The 22,146-nt window shown below is 31.8% G+C and overlaps 1 protein-coding gene across 1 annotated transcript; it reads left to right on the plus strand.

Annotated features, from left to right (window-relative positions):
• Positions 1-57: 57 nt before the first annotated feature.
• LOTGIDRAFT_140794 (hypothetical protein) lies at positions 58-11,541 on the plus strand (the record flags this gene model as incomplete). Its single annotated transcript, XM_009050668.1, has 20 exons — positions 58-548; positions 912-1,043; positions 1,661-1,784; positions 2,615-2,735; positions 3,012-3,163; positions 3,577-3,703; positions 4,124-4,251; positions 4,613-4,678; positions 5,241-5,306; positions 5,642-5,823; positions 6,511-6,611; positions 6,906-7,036; positions 7,413-7,468; positions 8,267-8,458; positions 9,284-9,319; positions 9,482-9,589; positions 9,861-10,040; positions 10,331-10,471; positions 10,866-10,944; positions 11,407-11,541. The coding sequence occupies 20 exons, from the start codon at positions 58-60 to the stop codon at positions 11,539-11,541; spliced, it is 2,748 nt and encodes a 915-aa protein (XP_009048916.1).
• Positions 11,542-22,146: the final 10,605 nt, after the last annotated feature.

Consider the following 22,146-nt stretch of genomic DNA (forward strand, 5'->3'; position numbering starts at 1 on the left):
AGCGATGGGCGATGTGGGTACTATGGTATATACATGTCACAATTACATATCTAATTAATGTACTTAAACTTTCAAGGTACTGCCTGTGCCGAAGCGAATGTAAGTATCACCACAGATTCAATAACGCATGCACCAACTACTGCAACACCTGAAACAATCATCAACTACCGCTTACCATCAAACACCAAACCATATCACTATAATATCGACCTACAACCCAATATGTATGATGATTCCCCGGATAAGTTTACTTTCAATGGGAGTGTTATGATTTGGATTAAATGCCTTGAAGAATCTGCAGAGATAACTCTCCACGTTGACCGTTATGAAGTAAACGAATCATCCATCGTGGTATCTCATCTGAATGACAACGAGAATCTTTACGTTCGGCACACCAATGATTCTGTAAGACAATTTCTGGTGTTGCATTTAACTAAGAATATGACTGCTGGTGAGAATTATACAATATATATGACATTTGCTGGACCCTTGATTGGTGGTGGTGCCGGTCTGTATCTTAGTTCATATACAGATAATGGGAAGACAATGTAAGTTCATTCGGTTTAATATAGAAACTGCTCAATGGGATACAGCAGAGGTATTAAACACTTCTCTAAATATATCACCACATACTGTTTTGGTCATATATGGAAATCTGCATTGAAGTACTAAGTCTATTTCTTTTAGCAAATTTTCAAATTGTCGATTAGCCTTTGGTAATGGTATAAGATGTTGAATTTTGTTGAAATTTAAACCTAGCTTAGCATGTAATTCATTTTCTTTTATCAAAATGAAGGTGTTAGCAATGAATTGTGTGTTCATTTACTTGCAAAATCGCTTGGCATTTTGAAGCACAATAAATGAACCATTATTTCTCAAATACAAATACTGCTATTATATTCTCTATATAGATATCTGGCCACAACACAATTCGAAGCGCCCCATGCAAGAAAAGCATTTCCATGTTATGATGAACCTGCATTGAAAGCGACTTTCAATACAACATTACGACATAAATTGAACACGGGACGTGATTATATAACGTTATCCAACATGGACATTCTATATAGCTAGTAAGTAATCATTTCATAGTTTTGAGGAATATACTTTCCTCGCATGGTCGTTGGTAAATGGAATTGGAATGGAATGAGCAGTGAGCACACATTATCACTTTTATACTTTTATCAACGCATAGTAATTTTAAGTATTAATAATGTTCTGAATTTGATATTCAAATTAACTTATGTACAAAATTTATAATTGTCCATGTAATTCAGCAAGTCTCCACAAGAACAATAAAAAACTGAGACTGCAATTTTTCTCCCATCTTACTTCTATTACCCTCTTTCGCAACAAATTCAATTTGTTTTGTAATGGTAGGCCTATGTGATGGGGGCTTTTACATAATGAACTGTTTGCAATTGCAATTCCTAGTACAAAGAACCCGAGATGATGTCAAGAAAGCTTCGTTATCGTCATTCTGAAACATCAGACCTAAATAAACATCGTGGGAAAAGTCATCCTAAATACCGTCACCCTGAAAGATCCTATCCGTAAACTGGAGTAATATAATTTGGTTGTCAAAATAGATTATATTCTGACAATAATAATTGCGATATGAAACCCCCTTTCCTCCTGAAATGGTGGTTTTATATTTCAGTGAAGAAGGCGAGTATGGGGTTGATGTTTATTCTACTACAGTCATCATGCCCACTTACCTTCTAGCTTTTATTATTTGTGATTATGAATACGTGGAAGGTATATCAGCCAAAACTCAAATACCGGTAAGTTGTCAACAATTCATTAGGTCACTCACGTTCGAAACGAAAGAACCCCACGTTGGACAATCTACAACTGTTAGCGCATGTTGAAAGAAAAAAGAACCCAACCATTTATTACAAAGGTAACAACTCAGATTCATCATGATCCCCTCCACCAGTTGTTCCTTGGCATTGATCTTACCCTGATTATCTGTACCATTCACACCTGGGTCGATTGGAAAAATTTGAAAATATGACATTCTGGATCACCAGACTTTCAGACGCCGACCGAAATTAGAACCAACGACCACCATTTGTTCGTTTTATCTAAGCAAATGACGTCATATAAAGTTTCCAACGCTCTAAGTGACTGTACTACAGGACCCTCAAATAACCATAAAGATCATGACGTGTGGCCAAGTCATCCCCGTACTTCCAAAATTTCTATTATTAAAATTTCTTGCCTCAATTATCTAGCTAAGCCAATCGGAAATAATGTTCACAACACACCGTCGAAATTTGATCTTTCAAATCCATGCGTGTCCAGAATTATTCGCGTTTGAGAGTTAAATAGACGAGTCGTCTTCTCTTGAGACACTGCTTAAAGACGTCTATAGGAATAGGTTAAGAAATTCCTAGTTTGATGTATTTTTGAATGAATTTTGTGATTTTCGTACAATTCTAGTGCTTATGAAGACTATTTACATATATTCAAGACTCAAATTGGCGGATCTGTCCCTTTAAGACTATCAGTCGTTAGTAATTAATGATCGAATGGATTTTAAAAATTAATCACGAAGTTCATCACATCGCATATCAGGTCAAGTTATGCGAATTAATTCACTTCCTTTCAGTACCGAACCTATGCCAGACCAAACGCTATACAATACGCAAACAGATCTCAGGAACATGGTATTAAGATATTTGATAAATATGAATCTTACTTTACACCTAGTTATTCACTTCCTAAAATAGGTAAGGTTATCAGCTGTTGGTCTTGCAGTAGGTCCTACTATCTGTATACATCTTCTTGTGAAAGAGATTTTAATTTTGATGATCTTGTGTATATTTGACCAGATCTCGAAGGAGTTAGATTTTTAGCATGCGCGTTTTGTGGTTATTGTCATTGACAAAATGGTGAATGAAAATGATATTGTTTTATATCAACGATTTTGTGATGAGCGGTTTTGAAATTAATGCGGGTGTTTTCATACCACAACAATTAACCCTGATCTTTATTTTTTAATTCAGACAATATAGCTATTCCTGATTTTAATGCTGGTGCCATGGAGAATTGGGGATTAATCACCTATAGAGAGGGTCTTTTGTATTATCCTGGTGAATCTGAAGCCTCGACAGAAAAATGGATTGCAGAAGTTATTTCTCATGAGGTTGCCCACCAGGTACGATTCTGGGTCCATTTTTTTGAAAAATGATTCAGTGATCTAAATAGCCGATCGATAAAATTTGGAATCTATCAATTGAACTCATTTTGATAAAATTGCTTTATTTCTTGAAGTCTTGAATTGGTCCCGGATCTTATTACATCATAAAATATTTCAAGAATATACATTAACGAACACGAAATTTCAGTTTCAATAATGAAAAGTGATTTGAGTTCTCCATTTCATGCAAACTGGTTTCAGGAATATAAAAGAGTTTATAGATTCCATTAACATTTTGTTCATACAGCGTGTTTTTAAATCTTTAGGTTCATCAGGTTCTTTAGGTTTTACGAATTCTAGATATTAAGTGTGAAATTATTCTGATCATAAGAATAAACAGAATCAATTGTGAGTGGTTATATATATTTCAGTGGTTTGGTAATTTGGTATCTCCAAAATGGTGGAAGTGGTTATGGTTAAATGAAGCATTTGCATCTTTCTGGGATTACCACATTGTTGGTGAAATATACCCTAGTTGGAGATCGGTAACTATATTTAGTGTTATCGTATAGCCCCATAATTTAAGTACATATCTTAGTTTCTGAAACACACATCGACATTAATATGACATTTTGTTGTGTTTAAAAACAACTTCAACAGTTTCATTCTAGACACCGGATACCAGTGTTCAGTATGAAATAACAACTAATTTATGACTGATATAGTTCGCACATAAAATGTTTATTAGTTACTGCCAATATGTTGTATATGATTTCGTGTTTCGTTTTGGATACTTATAGTTACATTTAACATCTACCAAATCTACAACAATTTCCAGAGTGAAAATTTGACTTTGTTATAGAGCTTGGCAAGTTATGACTTTCTGATAGTCATATAGTCAGTGTAAGAGTACAATTATGTTATAGTAAAGACCAAAACTAATAATTATTGTTCGAATGCTTCTCATTTTCTAGCGAGATCTGAATGCTTTAGAGAAACATGGTATATTTGTTACCGATGCTCTGAGGACGTCACATCCATTAACACATGACGTAGAAAGTAATACAGAAATCGGATCTATTTTTGATGGCATTACTTACACTAAAGTAGGTATTTCATATATTATATTAAATACGAGAGCTCGAATTTCAAGACTGAAAATAATTAGGCATGCAAGATTTTCATAATTGGACTATTTTTGACCAAGTTCTAAGCAAATCGAATTTCATAATTATTTTCATATAACAAGGTCATCACGTGTGCGACAAATAGCAAACATGTTTATGTTCTTTCTTCAATTACGTTGTTGAAAGCTCATCAGATTTCTTCACCAGCGCATATTCATCTTGGACTCTGTCAATCAGAGAACCCGACCATGGAGCCGGCCAAATAGGCTTACTATCATTGATACTTATGAATTCCACAAACTGCTGCAAAATCCTAAGTTGAACTATGTTTTAAATGTAGGGTTCACAAATAATACGAATGATGCACTTTATTATGGGCCAAGATTTATTCATAAAAGCTCTAAATGTAAGTATCTTAGATACAATAACCAATCACTAATCATGTGTAGTGCGCATTGTGTCTGCAGTAAAGGTGTCCTCAGATCATAGCCATAAGCGGTTGCGAATGGTTGCGAAAAATAATAAATAGCGGTCATAAAATTCGAACGAAACATTCAACTGAGTTGTGAGTAGCGTTCGGAACTCACGGCCAATCAACTGGTGATCGCTATGATGTGAGGGTCACTTTAAGAGTGTCTTCAACACGTCCGAAGCTATTAACATATCTACCGTGTTTAACACTAGAAGTTAAACCTCAAGGTAATACAATCCATTGTGATTTGAAAATATATTGCCGTGAATTTAAAAACAACCAATTAACACACGACCAGCCATGTTAAACGGTTTGTTTTGTAAATAAATATGCATGAGTACGGACAACCCATCATGTATGAAAGGGGTCGTTTTGAAAGGTCAAAGTTCGTCGCCTGATACGAATCTTTTTTTTCTTGATCAAGTGAACGGTCGCATATTTATATAAGTAGCTTGCTTTAAAGACAAACAATGATTATACCATTCCTCTATTTTAGAATTACCTTCATGCATACCAATACTCAGTAGCTGAACATTATGATTTATTCGATAAACTAACAGAGGTAAGCGATTCTTAAAGTTTTTCACAAAAATCTTGCTTCCCATCTTCCCATAACTTGTTTACGTCGATATGATCAAAATATGGAGATCATGTTTAAAAGTAATTCGGTCTCACCAACAATCGCATGCCGATGTGGGCGTATTCGGAGGCAATCCTATTATCTTCACCATTCTGATTCGCCGTCTTCATAGGTCACTCAAACAGCCTTTTGTAATTTTAAAGCTTTATCCAATCTAAAACTGATCAAAGACAGCCAGTGGTTTTTTAGTGCTTGGCCATATACTCTATACCTTTGTTATGGAAAAGTCATGAATAATTAACCTTGTCCAATTTCAGACAGCTATTGCTGAAGGTTATCCAGATCTGAATATGACTAAACTGATGGACCCATGGGTAACACAAGCTAACTACCCAGTGGTCAATGTGGCTATAGAAGGTGGCCGATATCGCCTTACACAAAAACGATTTCTGATTGGCACCACTGATCAAGAAGCTGAAAATGATACAGCTTTATATGAGTAAATATTACAATATTTGTTAAACTTTACATTCTCAATCCATTAGGGAATAAAGCCTAATACCGGTACTAAATCCACATTTAACAACCTTTGGATATCTTATGTCCCTTTTGGTACCGACGTAATTGTTTCTTTTTCTAAGTGTTTTTGAATTATCTGTTTTAACCGGACCTAGCTAATTGTCAACCAACGACGATCTGTCAATATGACGGGCGATTGTTTTCTTCGCGTCAAATTCGTTGTATTTAAAAATGGGTTCTCTTTTTTTAATTTATTAAAATGGAAGTACTAATACTAATTTGAATAGAAAGTAGAGGTGTTTAAATGACTTAGAAAAATACCAGTATGTCTCACATGTCCATAATTAGTTAAGAGAATTACCAACAGAATTCTAATGAGTGACCGATCAAGAAAGGTCAAAAAGTCTTTTTTTTTTTGTTTATTCAGACTGCACATTCATGGACATTTATGATTGGTTATTATTATCTTAATTATATATGCAATAAGAATATAATGATATGATTAAGAATTCATGATATTTATAATTCATTAGAAACACCAATTAATCAAATAGTTTGCTTAATAATTATTGTTATGTTTAAGTGAATGAATTCAATTCACGAAGATTGGAAAATGATTATCATCAGCACCATAGCCTGATATATCGGATATTTTTTTTTCTTTCAGCTACAAATGGCCTATACCGATCACATATACCACTAACAAAGACCAAAACTTTACCGAAGATAGAGCTAATGTTATTATGATGAATGGTAATGGCGATCCAGGTATGATTTGACTTGTATCTTTTGGAAATAGTAGGCAAATATTTGATGTTGGCCCTTTTGTTTAGAGCGAATACAATTTATGTGGCAATCCGTACATTCAGTACTTTTTGAGCACATATTTAGGTATATTCCATATTTCGCAGCACCCATGTAATTATTACTCATGCTACAACCAACCAATGTTGCGAAGAACCGGCTAATGCGTTCGAATTCGATCATTTTTAAATGGCATGAAAATGAAAAAAATAAATCGTTGTTTAGTTTTCACAATATTTTTATGAAATTTATTTACAGAATATATTAATGTAGATCCTTCTGATACGGAATGGATTATTCTTAATCTTCAACAGCATGGTTTCTATAGAGTGAATTATGAGGAATCAAATTGGAGAGCCCTGATAAATCAATTAAAAACAGATCATACTGTAAGTTTCATTTTCGCTCATAAGTTTCCAAGGTGCTGATACTTTGAGGTGTATTGTTTAGGGGGCCTCCATAAATTGATTCTATTAAATTCGATGTTTCTTAAGTAATTAATAGGCACTGACGATGCTGAAATCGCCGAAAAAACTTCGGGATACATTAGGCGAACATAGGCTACGTATACATTGCTTATTTGAAGAAATTATGCGATTTTCGTGCAGTTCTGGTACATCTGAAGAATATTACATAATATACATATATCAAGGTCCAGGTCAAGGCCCGAAATACCGATTATTGCATTTTAAATGTAATAGATACTAGTTGTTTATGACATAAAATTTGATATCGAATATTGTACGTTATGAGTGTTATTTTTAGGTTATAAGTAACATCAACAAAGCCCAGATCATCAACGATGCTGCTAATAATGCCAAGTAAATATTTCGTTTTCTAAACCTCTCCTAAAACCAGCAGAACTATGATATATTTCGGGGAAGGGGGCGGGGGTTTAATTCCCCCGAATGTACGGGCCTCGGGTGGAACAAATACTTCATTGAGAACTAGAACTGCTGGTAGTTTTCTTCTTCTCTGATCTGAAATTAGATACAATAAAAACTTTTGACACAAAACTGAAAATTATGAAATTAAGTTCGGTATAATATGTAGATAACTACATTGCATTGAATTAAACTATGTTTATCGATAATCTGTATTTCCAATTTTGCAACGGAAAATAAAATCTTGTCGTGTTATTGTGAGGGACGCTGCACGGTGTGGGTTAAGATGTGGGATAAAACGATAGAGTAGAAAATAGATGAAGCGAATACATGGGGAATAGATCAGGGCACGATCCGACCGCGTTATGTTTAAATACGCTTATGACTTAATAAATAAATGGATACAATGAATAACAGTGAAACGCATCTATTTATGCAATTATTCACAGATTGTTTGACTTGTTCAATTCATAATGACTTTCTGGCTAAAGTTCAAGTCTTGACCTTTAAATTGCTTAAGCAGTGCCATGCTACTACACACACAGACTTATGTTTCTTGCAATATTTCTGATTTGTTTGGTCATGCATAAATTGATTTGGTTTGATTTGAACCTATATTGTAATGGCGGGTGTCCGCACGAAGCCGACCATGCATTACTCTTTTCGAAACACCTGATGGTACTTCTCTTTAGAAGTATATACTATACTACTATTACTCTTATTTTATTATTGCAGAGCTGGACTGTTGGATCCTCTCATTGCTTTAGAGACGTTAGAATATCTTGTTGATGAGACGGATTATCTACCTTGGAGAGCCTTTTCTAGAGAAATGAATTATGTTGAATCAATGTTACTGAGGACAGAATTGTACAGCAGTTTTAGTGTAAGTTATATCTTCTTCTTTTGTTTGTTACATGCCGTGCTGGCGTTCGAATGGAAGTGGAACCTCTCTGCCCTGGTTTTAGCCTGAAGGTAGATGGACATTCCAAAGGTTTTCTATTATTATGCAATTTTTTGGAAATACATGTGGGCTACTGACCATGAAGTACCAAACTTTTGATTAATTGATGATCTGAGGCGGCCTGTCTGGATTTAAACCCGTATCCCACGTAACTAAAAACTAAAAGCAGGATAGAAGTTTTGTCATATTCTACTCTTGTCGACACTGAGACTGTGAACCAGGTTTAATATCCCGTCCAATTGTTTCGCAGAAAAAGATGAAGAGTATGGTCGAAGATCCTTTGAAAACATTGACGCTGAATATTACAGAGGACATGGAGCATATTGACATGTAAGAGTCTTACTTCTGCAAATTTGTACAATATTTTGATTTCCTATGCATTTTTAAGAATTTTTTGCCTTCATCTTAGATGAAATTAAGTCTTTAAATGGCATTTAGTAATAGTGAGTGCGATATATAGCACAGCTTTATGGAACAACAATCACTGGTTATATGCAACGTGTTTTTCTAGTCGACCGCAGGCACATAATTTCATCTTAGATGATCACATCTGTTTAGAAATGAATCCTGCAACCCTTTTATTAAATAAAAGTGGACCAGCTGTTGAGATCAAGGGTGAAAATGTAGAAAACTCGTAGACACTGTATCAATCAAACCCCTTATTACTCGTTTTGTCAGTTACACCTGACTTTGACTTGATTTCACTAATGGTACTTGACATATTCTCCTGCAAAATCGTGTTAGATGTATTTTCCCGCTTTCCAAATAAAGGGGGAAATAGACGAAAATAGAACAACTGAACACACAGGTACGGGTCCGGACACGATGTGGACAAGATTCACATCAACTACTTTCATCTGTATCGATTATCCTGCACCGTAAACCCTTCCCCCCCTCTCCCTATCGAATCCTCGCTATTTTACTGAAGAGCACACATTTCTTTTATAGTATGGAACATAATACTTACTTTTATTATTATATCTTTGTAGATTTGCTGTCACAACCTTGGCTTCTTATGCCTGTAATCATGATGTAAGTGAATGTGTGGATAATGCTACATCATTGTTTAATGAGTGGATGACCAGTGGAACAGATAAGTAAGTTGTCTTAAGCCGCATTGGACAGAGGCTTTCTATCTATTTTATGTTCGGTCGCGAACGTTCAAATTGAAATTGTTATGAACGTATTAGGGAAACAAAACGATTTGTGTGAAAAAACATTCCGTCATTTCTTGCCTTTTCAAAGTGCATTGCGAAAGGACTTGTGCCTTTTTGAAAAGAGTAAATTCATAAAATTTATGTAGAGGATAAACCTTTTATCTATAAGGCTTATTTTGTGAATCAGTGACATAATTTGAATTCATTGCAGTACCAACCCCAATCTGAGAAATATATTCTACTGTACCGCAGTTAAAGAAGGTCGATTTGCAGAATGGGAATTTGCATATGAAGAATACAAGAAGTCAGAGTCCACTTCCAAGAAAAATGCCTTAAGACATGCCTTGTCTTGTACAACAGAAGTCTCCCTATTACATCGGTATGACGAATTGTTCTGTATGTTGGTTCAAATATATTTGTGCATCTTTCTGTCCAAGCGGTTTCCAAGCTTCGACCACCGAATATTACACTATCAAGTTTTCAGAAAACATTTTCACATTTCATTATCTATGCAATAAAAGCCTGTGATTATTACTTATGTCTACTTGGGACTTAAGACCAAGTTCTTTAAAATACAACTGACACCCTTTTTCCAAAACTCTTGCTTGGTCTTTTTTGGATCTTATTTTGTTTTTAAAGCACATGTTTGAGATAAACCATTATCTTTGATTATATTTCTAGAATGCTAAATATGGCTCTGGATCCCGATGAGGTTCGATCACAAGATGCAAGAACGACAATCCAGTATGTTGCTAGTAATCCCATTGGTGTTGACATTACTTGGAATTTCTTTAAGGACAAATTCAGCACTCTTGAAACAAGGTAAAATGAATGCCACCAATATTATATAGTGTTCCTGCTGAATCTCATCATAGCGAAATTGAAATAGTTTTGTAATCCTTCTTTTCTGCACCTGATTGGGCCGGCTGACAACGCTTTTCGGTGTATTTTGATCTTACCAGGAATGTGGTATTGCCTACTATTTTTATTTTCCAACTTGGTCAGCCTGTTGAAATCGAGCATCACTTTATCGTCCCATCGACTCTTATGATCCGAATAACGCCACCTGCATCTCTGAAAAAGGTAAAGTGGCTTGCTAAATCCAAAGGTATACCGAGACCTTGGCGCGAGCAAGGAAATTATAAATATGACGAAGCTCTCCTTTCAAGAAACACCACTTCAGTTCTAATTCTGTTCTTGGTTTATTCTTTTATAGCTTGGGATCGATGAACAGCTTATCGAGATTGTTGTCATCAGTAACTGAAACATTCAATACACAATATTACCTGGATGAGGTAAGACATCATCAAATATTTCACATGACTGGGAAAACTTAAAAGATTTCAATGTCCACATTTGACATTGAAACATCACATTGTCTCAGTTGCAAATGAATGTGCTCAACTATGTGAAAAAATCACTGCCAAATGTTTTTATTTCTACATATTATAACCTCTGAAAGAAAGTTTGAAAGTCTTTGAGTGGTTAAGTCCTCCTGGTAACTGGTCCAGAAGAAAATAATCCCCTATTTCTTTATAAAGAGAATATTTTAATAACAAATACATAGAAGAATAGAATCAAATGTGTTCAGCACGACCTTTTGAAAAAAAAAATGACATACTGACCAAAAGGAACTACTGTCATAACGAAGTATAGTCTGAAATTGGCGTTACGTTTTGAACATGCACAATCATGCTAATGCAAAAGACTTATCTATCTATATTTATATGTTTCAATTATTTTTCATCATTTTTCAGTTACAAGCAATGGTAGATAACAAGGAAGTGGGGAATTATGAATCAGCATTTAAAGGAGCTATAGAGACAACGAAAGCCAATATAGAATGGTTGGCGGATAATTACGAAATATATAAAACATGGCTTTTATCTTGAACTATCAATCCAGTCTCATCCATCTAAAAATCTAATTATCGTATTAATCAGAGTTTATATTTTGTACAATGCTAGTGTTAGTTTTTAAAGGTACAGGTGTGCCATTTGGGGGCGCGGGGGATTTTAGTCTTGAATATATGTAAATAGTCTTCAAAAATACTAGAAATGTACGAAAATCACATAATTCCTTTAAAAATACGTCAAACTAAGAATTTATTCACTATTTCTATGTCTTTTCTATATATCACAGAGTATCTTAAATTGATGAGTCGCCATTTGAACATTCACACGCAGATAATTCTGGATATTCCTGGATTTGAAGGCTTAAATTTTGACAGTGGGCTGTGAACAATATTACTGATTAGCTCAGCTAAAAAAAATTTCTGAGACTTTAGTTTCTGAGACTAAAGTATGATTGGTCAAAAAAATGGCACACCTGTCCCTTTAAGAATACTTTGAAAATTCCTAATTTAAACATCCAGCTACTTCACCCATACAAACTCAGACTACATTTTCTTCCAAATCAATTTCGATCCCATGGCCGGATTGGAATACTATATGATACAAATTTATTAAGCCTATGTAATTGCACAGAGCTTCTGATTGGTTGAAACAACACTTACTCTTGTTATAAATGTTGTCGGATCGATATAGATGAGAACATAACCTTGAACATATAACAATATAAAACAGTTTGTATTCATACTATAAAATGTGTTATTTTAACCATTAGAATCGTGAATTGGAGTACAATGTTCTTAATGAAATCGAATCCATACTCTTTTATTTACCGAGGTATTAAAATGCTACTTGACAAATAGGAAATCTTCAATGTGTTCAAAAATTGAAAAACTTACTGACTACTACACACAACTTACTTCACGTGGCAGAGTTGATATAACATTGATTTGTAGAACATCGTAGTCATTTTTCTGATTATATCTCGATATATATTTTTTTATATAGTATTTACGCATATAAGCTTTATATGAATAGGAATTACATTAAAATATCTCTACAGGTCCAAATTGCTCTCAGTGTAGCAAGAGGGTGTGACTTGTTATGATTTATATCAGGCCTGTGTAATCTTTCCGCAACGGCGGGCCACATTTGGGGGATGTGAGAAGGCCGTGGGCCACGTAAACAAACCATCAATGAATCATGGAATTAACAATTAGCAATTTTTTCAAGTCAAATAACGTATTTCAGTGAGGATTGCAAATAACAGACATATTTGACGTAAATCACTGTTTCACACGAGGCCAGATCTCGTTACCGGGTTTCGAAATCAGAATAGGCAGCGACAATCTGCTGGCCACACCGACAGTGACAAGAGCAAACGAAGCATTCTGCATTTCCCTCAAATTTTTCATGACGCCACGGGCCGCACGAAATCATCTCGCGGGCCGTAGGTTGCACGGGCCTGACTTATATAAAAATAATTTATTAATATAATTTATAACATATAATTATAAACATTTTTTTATATTATACTCTTATTTTTTTATTGACTCTTCAGACTTTTTAATCGTCGTATTATAACTGTTTATTTGTATAATAAAGTTTGTAACAAATACAACTGAAATATCAGAAGACGTTTTGTTAACGGGCAGGTCGAGTTTTTATTTAAATATGGGCAATCGTTGGCCTGATGTCCAAACCTATTAATGGGCACTGTAGGCTCGTTTACTTGAAGGGATACAATTAACCCAATTTGCACGGATTGCGTTTGGTGTGTGGGTAGCCAATGTCTGGTTCTATACGGCACAAAAAACCAGGATGCTTTATCTGAATTAGTTCCGAAGTTACAGCCGATCAAAGTTTACCCTTTTTTCCCCCACATTTAACCCAATTTGCATAGTTTTTCGACTCTAGTTTTTCGCCAAAATGCAGGAAACAACTTTGAATCGAATTTCCGATCTCCCCGGGTCCCCCCTGATTGATTTTAGTCAAAAAAAGAAGATTTTTTTTTGGTCCAGCTTTGAAATTTTTCCTGATCAAAATGACTAAAAAATGGCCGATTTTGTTCGATTTTTTGCATTTTAATACGACTTTTTATATCCGCCACTGAATGTGAATCGTACTGCTACAGTTTTGGTGGGTGGGTAGCCAATGTCTGGTTCTATACGGCACAAAAAAACAGAATACTTTATCAGAATTAGTTCTAAAGTTACAGCCGCTCAAAGTTTGCTTTTACTTCCCCCAAAATTTACCCAATTTGCTCAGTTTTTTATTTTAGTTTTTCGTCAAAGTGCAGGAAACAACTTTGAATCGAATTTCCGATCCCCCCGGAATCCCCCTGATCGATTTTAGTCTAAAAAAAGAAAAAAGATTAAAGTGACTTTGTTACTGTAGGCGAACCGTAACTGCTACAGTGTTGCTCTTTGGTGGGATGGTAGCCAATCTCAATTGGTTCGAAAGTTACAGTCGCTGAAAGTTTGCGTTTTTTCCTCCATAATTTACCTAATTTGCTCTGTTTTTCCACTCTATTTTTTGGCCAAAATGCTGGAAGTGAATTTTTACAACCGTAACAGTAGACAAACCGTAAGTGCGACAGGGTTACGCTTTGGAGGACGGGTAGCCAATGTGTGTGTTTTTTTTTAATGCATCAAACAACTTTTGAACTAATTCGGATCTCCCTTCCGTCCCCAAATTCGTTTTTGCCAATAAAATTCTGATCGATCAAATTGACTAAAAATATTATCGATTTTGACCGCTTGTTTGCGTACTGAGAATCGTTGTAATAAAATCAATGCTGTTGATTTAAATTTACAGCACTCAAACATTGGGTAATTTTGAAACAATTTTATTCGCCTCTAGTTTTTCGCTATTATGTAGGAAATCAACTTTTAATCAAACCTCACTAAGATGGTCCATTTTTTCAAACGTTGTTCTCATGGGGGTGAAAGCTTATGGCGAATTTTGTTAATGGGGTAAGGCGTTAATTTTGTTAAAGAGTATTAAAGATTTTCTTTCTAAAAGTTTAAACAAAGGTGATATTAACTTGCGGAGCTTTGGGTGAGCTGAAATCAATGTAGGCCTGAAACCTCTCTACACCTGTATTGTGTGTTCATTGTGACTGTAGATGTCCCAGGGTTCACTTCTTCTTGTTGTCATGTTACCAACATAACAGAAAAATATTCCCTGGATACAGAATTGAAATTTTGCTGATTCAAACTTTTTAAGGTAAGTTTTTTTCCCCTTAATTTTTAATGTTTAACTATATGTTTTATTTCTACTACTATATACTTAGCATTGTCTTTTTTCTTTCAGTTTATGATATTTTCATTAGAGATGTAATCATAATAAAAAAAAATTCAAGCCAAGAAAGGACAAATGTTGCTGAATAAATACTATATATTTTCAAGGTAAAGATAACTTGATATTCATAACGTATTATTTTGACTTAATTTGAATTTCATTTTGAGGTTTTTCAACAGGTAAACTTCTGCTTCAACTATGTAACTGCAGTCGCCCTCAAGCATGATTTTGAATGCATGCTAAGATTTAAATATAATGTATTAAAATACCTTATCAAATATTAATAAAAAGTCTGTGCATACTGAGTAAATATTCATCAGTAGGACGACGTGGCCATGCCTAAAGAATAAAATCTTTATAGCTCAATATATAAGTAAGTAAATAACTAAGTAATAATTGAAAAATGCTTCTAAGCGTGTTTTAAAATTACTTAGTTTAATGAATTATTGTATTTATTGGATCATAGAGTGACCCTGTCGTATAGTTTTGACACCAGGTAACTCCGCTGATGGAAAAAGACTCATTTTGGCCAAGTTGAAATATTTCGATTTGTTGGTCATACTAATATGAAGTATACCTCACAACACTTTTGTTATCAGAATACTTTATAATTATATAATGCTTATAAATTCTCTGCTACCAGTTCTGCAATATATCATGTGTTTTTTGGTTTTATTTACAATGCATTTGATTGTTTTGATGAGCAAATATTTATATCCCAGTTTTGTCCACACATTTCGTCTTTCGTCTGTTTTATTTGTATGTGATCAAATGTTTTCTTCATTCTTCTCTTATTATAATATTACAGGACGGTATGCAGCATGAGTTTTTAGTTCATCTACAAGCCAAATACATTTGTTTTTAATCTGAGGTAGGTCAATTTTAAGATTTTTCTAAAAGCTATTTGCCGTGATTGCTATAGATAAACAATTTATGCTAATATATGATATAATTGAAGAATAATAAAATAATATAATATAATATAATATAATATAATATAATATAATATAATATAATATAATATAATATAATATAATATAATATATAATATAATATAACATAACATAACATAACATAACATAACATAACATAACATAATATAACATAACATAACATAACATAACATAACATAACATAACATAACATAACATAACATAACATAACATAACATAACATAACATAACATAACATAACATAACATAACATAACATAACATAATATAATATAATATAATATAATATAATATAATAAAGCTGAAAGTGTGATAATCATGATATATAAGAATACAGATGAAGTAATGATAATCATATAATATATACGAATAAAGCTGAAAGAACTATAATCATATTATATACAAGGTGCCGGATTAGCATAAACTTCGGCTTGTTTCCGAAACCTTACTTATTTTCTGTAAAAATTTCATTTAATATAGAAATAAAATATTGTTTAAATCATACAAGAATGAAGACGAAGGAATGATAATGTTATAATATATGATAAAAATAAAGATGAAGGAAGGGTATATTAGGAAAAGGGAACAATAATATTATAATATACATTATAAAAAGAAATGCTAAAGTAATGACAAGTAATTGTAAAGAGAGCTAGATGAATGATAATGTATAATATATTAGAATATAGCAGAAGGAATGGTAATTATATATAATATGTTAATGTTACAATATGATAAATTGGATAAATGATAATGTTATAATATATCATAAGGATTAAGCCAAGAAAGGATAATGATCAAATAGATATAATGGATAAAGCTGAAGGAATGGTCATGTTGTAGTACATAAGAATACAGCTGAACGAATGGTACTTATATAAGCATAAAGCTAAAGGAATGATAATGTTATAATAGGAATATGATAGGAATTATAAACAGTAAGAGAATAATCATATTGGTTGTTACATTCTGTTAATTACAAATCCTCTTCCCATTCTTAACGGGATCTTCCCATGGTTACGATATAAGATCCTATCCACTAGAAGGATAAAAAGCATAATCTCTCCGAAGCGTAACAGGGCTCCATGTGTAGCTTCCTAGGGAGCGGAACACTTGAATCTGAGAATCTATTGGGTTTATTTATGCTGCCTGTTGAACTTTTCAGTAAATGTGTGAATGTGTTTTAATGCTAGTTAATCACAAATTCTTATTTTGTCTGAAGAGAAAAGATGGCTTCTTTAGGTTATAAGGGAAGTCTGGCCAAATTTTCTTTTCCCAATTCAAGTCTTATCCCCCACTGTAGCTATAATCTGATGAGCTGTTTATCATATAAGACGTAATGAATGAAAGTTGAAGCCCATCAGATTTATAAAAGTTGATTTTATGTGGACGTTAGTTTAGTCATTAAACATGAACTCAGCTTAAAGTATGAATATATTTCTTAGTTCAACAGGGGCTTTGTGTATGAATACAACTTCTTTAGGATAAGGGGAGTTGTCTAAAGTTAAATTTTGGCTAGTGTTAGATATTTTCTAAATATTCTCAGTTTTCATGTGTTCATCGGATAAAGGAAAATACCTTGGGCAGGTTCTGCGTCTATCGGGTGGCATACTAAACTCTGGCGGTGGGACTAGCTGTGGGATTGGGACCATAAAGTGATAACATTGTGTAACAACCATTTGAATATTTCTTTTGTTGTTTATTTTTTTTCTTGAACATGAACAATCCAATGAGTTTTGGATTATATTTCAGAACAATGATTTTCTGAAGGCATGCTAATTTTAAATTAATGAGAACGAAGTTGAAGTAATGATGATGATGTTATATGAATATAAAGTGATTATGATAAAACATTTATGAATTAAGCTGAAGAAATGATAATATTATAATAGATGATAGGAATAAAGCCAAATGTATGATAACTATTTAATATATAAGAATAAAGCCAAAGGAATGATAATTATAATAAAAATAAAAATGTAGGAATGATACTTATATAATATATACAGAATAAATATGAAGGAATGATAATTATAATAAAAATACAAATGTAGGAATGACACTGATATAATATATACGAATAAATACGAAGGAATGATGATTATGATAAAAATAAAGATGTAGGAATGATACTGCTATAATATATAGGAATAAAACTAAGGGAATGATAATTATAATAAAAATAAAGTTGTAGGAATGATACTGATATAATATATATAAGAATAAATATGAAGGAATGATACTGATATAATATATAAGAATAAATATGAAGGAATGATACTGATATGATATATAAAAATAAAGTTGTAGGAATGATACTGATATAATATATAGGAATAAAACTAAGGGAATGATAATTATAATAAAAATAAAGTTGTAGGAATGATACTGATATAATATATATAAGAATAAATATGAAGGAATGATAATTATAATAAAAATAAAAATGTAGGAATGATACTGATATAATATATAAGAATAAATATGAAGGAATGATACTGATATAATATATAAAAATAAAGATGTAGGAATGATAATGATATAATATATAGGAATAAAACTAAGGGAATGATAATTATAATAAAAATAAAGTTGTAGGAATGATACTGATATAATATATATAGGAATAAATATGAAGGAATGATAATTATAATAAAAATAAAAATGTAGGAATGATACTTATATAATATATAAGAATAAAGATGAAGGCATGATAAATATAATAAAAATAAAGGTGTAGGAATGATACTTATATAATATATATAGGAATAAATATGAAGGAATGATAATTATAATAAAAATAAAAATGTAGGAATGATACTTATATAATATATAAGAATAAATATGAAGGAATGATAATTATAATAAAAATAAAAATGTAGGAATGATACTGATATAATATATAAGAATAAAGATGAAGGCATGATAATTATAATTAAAATAAAGTTGTAGGAATGATACTGATATAATATATATAGGAATAAATATGAAGGAATGATAATTATAATAAAAATAAAGATGTAGGAATGATAATAATATAATATATAAGAATAAAGATGTAGGAATGATACTGATATAATATATAAGAATAAAGCTGTAGGAATGATAATGATATAATATATAAGAATAAAGCTGTAGGAATGATACTGATATAATATATAAGAATAAAGCTGTAGGAATGATAATGATATAATATATAAGAATAAAGATGAAGGAATGATAATAATAAATTATATATGAATAAAGATGAAGGAATGATAATAATATGATATATAAGAATAAAGATGAAGGAATGATAATGCTATAATTTATAAAAATAAAGCTGTAGGAATGATAATAATATAATATATAAGAATAAAGCTGTAGGAATGATAATGATATAATATATAAGAATAAAGATGAAGGAATGATAATAATATAATATATAAGAATAAAGATGAAGGAATGATAATAATATGATATATAAGAATAAAGATGAAGGAATGGTAATGCTATAATTTATATAAATAAAGCTGTAGATATGATAATAATATAATATATAAAAATAAAGCTGTAGGAATGATAATAATATAATATATAAGAATTAAGCTGAAAGAATGATAATAATATAATAAATAAAAATAAAGATGAAGGAATGATAATGATATAATATATAAGAATAAAGCTGTAGGAATGATACTGATATAATATATAAGAATAAAGCAGAATGAATGATAATAATATTATTATAAATATAAATAAAGCTGTAGGAATGATACTGATATATAAGAATAAAGGTGTAGGAATGATAATGATATGATAAATAAGAATAAAGCAGAAGGAATGATAATAATATTATTATAAATATAAATAAAGCTGTAGGAATGATACTGATATATAAGAATAAAGGTGTAGGAATGATAATGATATGATAAATAAGAATAAAGCAGAAGGAATGATAATAATATTATTATAAATATAAATAAAGCTGTAGGAATGATACTGATATATAAGAATAAAGGTGTAGGAATGATAATGATATGATAAATAAGAATAAAGCAGAAGGAATGATAATAATATTATTATAAATATAAATAAAGCTGTAGGAATGATACTGATATATAAGAATAAAGGTGTAGGAATGATAATGATATGATAAATAAGAATAAAGCAGAAGGAATGATAATAATATTATTATAAATATAAATAAAGCTGTAGGAATGATAATGATATATAAGAATAAAGCAGAAGGAATGATAATAATATTATTATAAATATAAATAAAGCTGTAGGAATGATAATGATATATAAGAATAAAGGTGTAGGAATGATAATGATATATAAGAATAAAGCAGAAGGAATGATAATAATATAATATATAAGAATAAAGCAGAAGGAATGATAATAATATTATTATAAATATAAATAAAGCTGTAGGAATGATACTGATATATAAGAATAAAGGTGTAGGAATGATAATGATATGATATATAAGAATAAAGATGTAGGAATGATACAGATATAATATATAAGAATTAAGCTGGAAGAATCATCATGTTATAATCACTTGAAGGATTAATTAGGAAAAAATCTGAAGGAACAATCATATTCTAATATGATAATAAATGATAATTATAAACTTATATGATACAAAAATCTAAATAGAGCAAGGGGAATGATAATGTATAGTATATAATAAAATTTCAGAAGAAATGATAATTTTTTAATATATGTTAAGAAAACCAAGGGAATGACAATGTTATGATAGGAATAAAGCTGAATGAGTGATAATGTCATAATACATGCACGGGATAAAGCCAAGGAATGATAATGTTAAAATAATGGACAAAGCTAAAGGAATAGTCATGTTGTAGTACATAAGATTATAGCTGACCGGATGATAATTATATAAGAATAAAGCTAAAGGAACGATATTTTTATAATAGGAATATGATAGGAATTAAGGCATGGCAATGCAGCAATGTTGATTGTAAACACTGCAAAGAATATCTAGAGATTCAGTCCATGGCACCAATAGGAAAACATTTGTTTACAGTACAATTGGCCACCAGAATAAACATTAAGAGAATAATCATATTGGTTGTTACATTCTGTTAATTACAAATCCTCTTCCCATTCTTAACGGGATCTTCCCATGGTTACGATATAAGATCCTATCCACTAGAAGGATAAAAAGCATAATCTCTCCGAAGCGTAACAGGGCTCCATGTGTAGCTTCCTAGGGAGCGGAACACTTGAATCTGAGAATCTATTTGGGTTTATTATGCTGCCTGTTGAACTTTTCAGTAAATGTGTGAATGTGTTTTAATACTAGTTAATCACAAATTCTTATTTTGTCTGAAGAGAAAAGATGACTTCTTTAGGTTATAAGGGAAGTCTGGCCAAATTTTCTTTTCCCAATTCAAGTCTTATCCCCCACTGTAGCTATAATCTGATGAGCTGTTTATCATATAAGACGTAAAGAATGAAAGTTTAAAGCGCATCAGATTTATAAAAAAGTGTGTCAATTTGCAAGTATGAATGTATTTTCAATCTCAAAATCTTAGTTTGTTTGAAGAGAAAAGATGACTTCTTTAGGTTATAAGGGAAGTCTGGCCAAATTTTCTCTTCCCAATTCAAATCTTATCCCCCACTGTGGCTATAATCTGATGAGCTGTTTATCATATAAGACGTAAAGAATGACTGTTTAAAGCCCATCAAATTTATAAAAGTTGATTTTATGTGGACGTTATTTTAGTCATTAAACATAAAGTCAGCTTCAAGTATGAATATATTTCTTAGTTCAACAGGGGCTTTGTGTATGAATACAACTTCTTTAGGATAAGGGGAGTTGTCTAAAGTTAAATTTTGGCTAATGTTAGATATTTTCTAAATATTCTCAGTTTTCATGTGTTCATCGGATAAAGGAAAATACCTTGGGCAGGTCCTGCGTCTATCGGGTGGCATACTAAACTCTGGCGGTGGGACTAGCTGTGGGATTGGGACCATAAAGTGATAGCACTGTGTAACAACCATTTGAATATTTCTTTTACTGTTTATTTTTTTTCTTGAACATGAAAATATCCAATGAGTTTTGGATTCTATTTCGTTCACATGAAATTTGATGATTGTGATTTATATATTGATATATGATAGTATGATTGTAATTATTTGCCAATTCAATTTTCAATGATATATGCCGAAAATGAATTTTAATTGATACTATATACAGTCTAACTTGTATTAAACAGCCAGTCAAGGGAATGCTCAAAAGTGGGTGCTTACTAAGGGTTGGTGAAAATGTTTGGGGGTCTAGTTTAATTTTACAAATCCATTCTTTTTACCACAAATATTGATTCTGTGGTTAATCTAGTCTCTTATTGAAAACTTGATATAGTTCGTACTTTAAAGTA

This window comes from Lottia gigantea (assembly GCF_000327385.1).
Source record: "Lottia gigantea unplaced genomic scaffold LOTGIsca_151, whole genome shotgun sequence".
Classification (NCBI taxonomy): domain Eukaryota; kingdom Metazoa; phylum Mollusca; class Gastropoda; family Lottiidae; genus Lottia; species Lottia gigantea.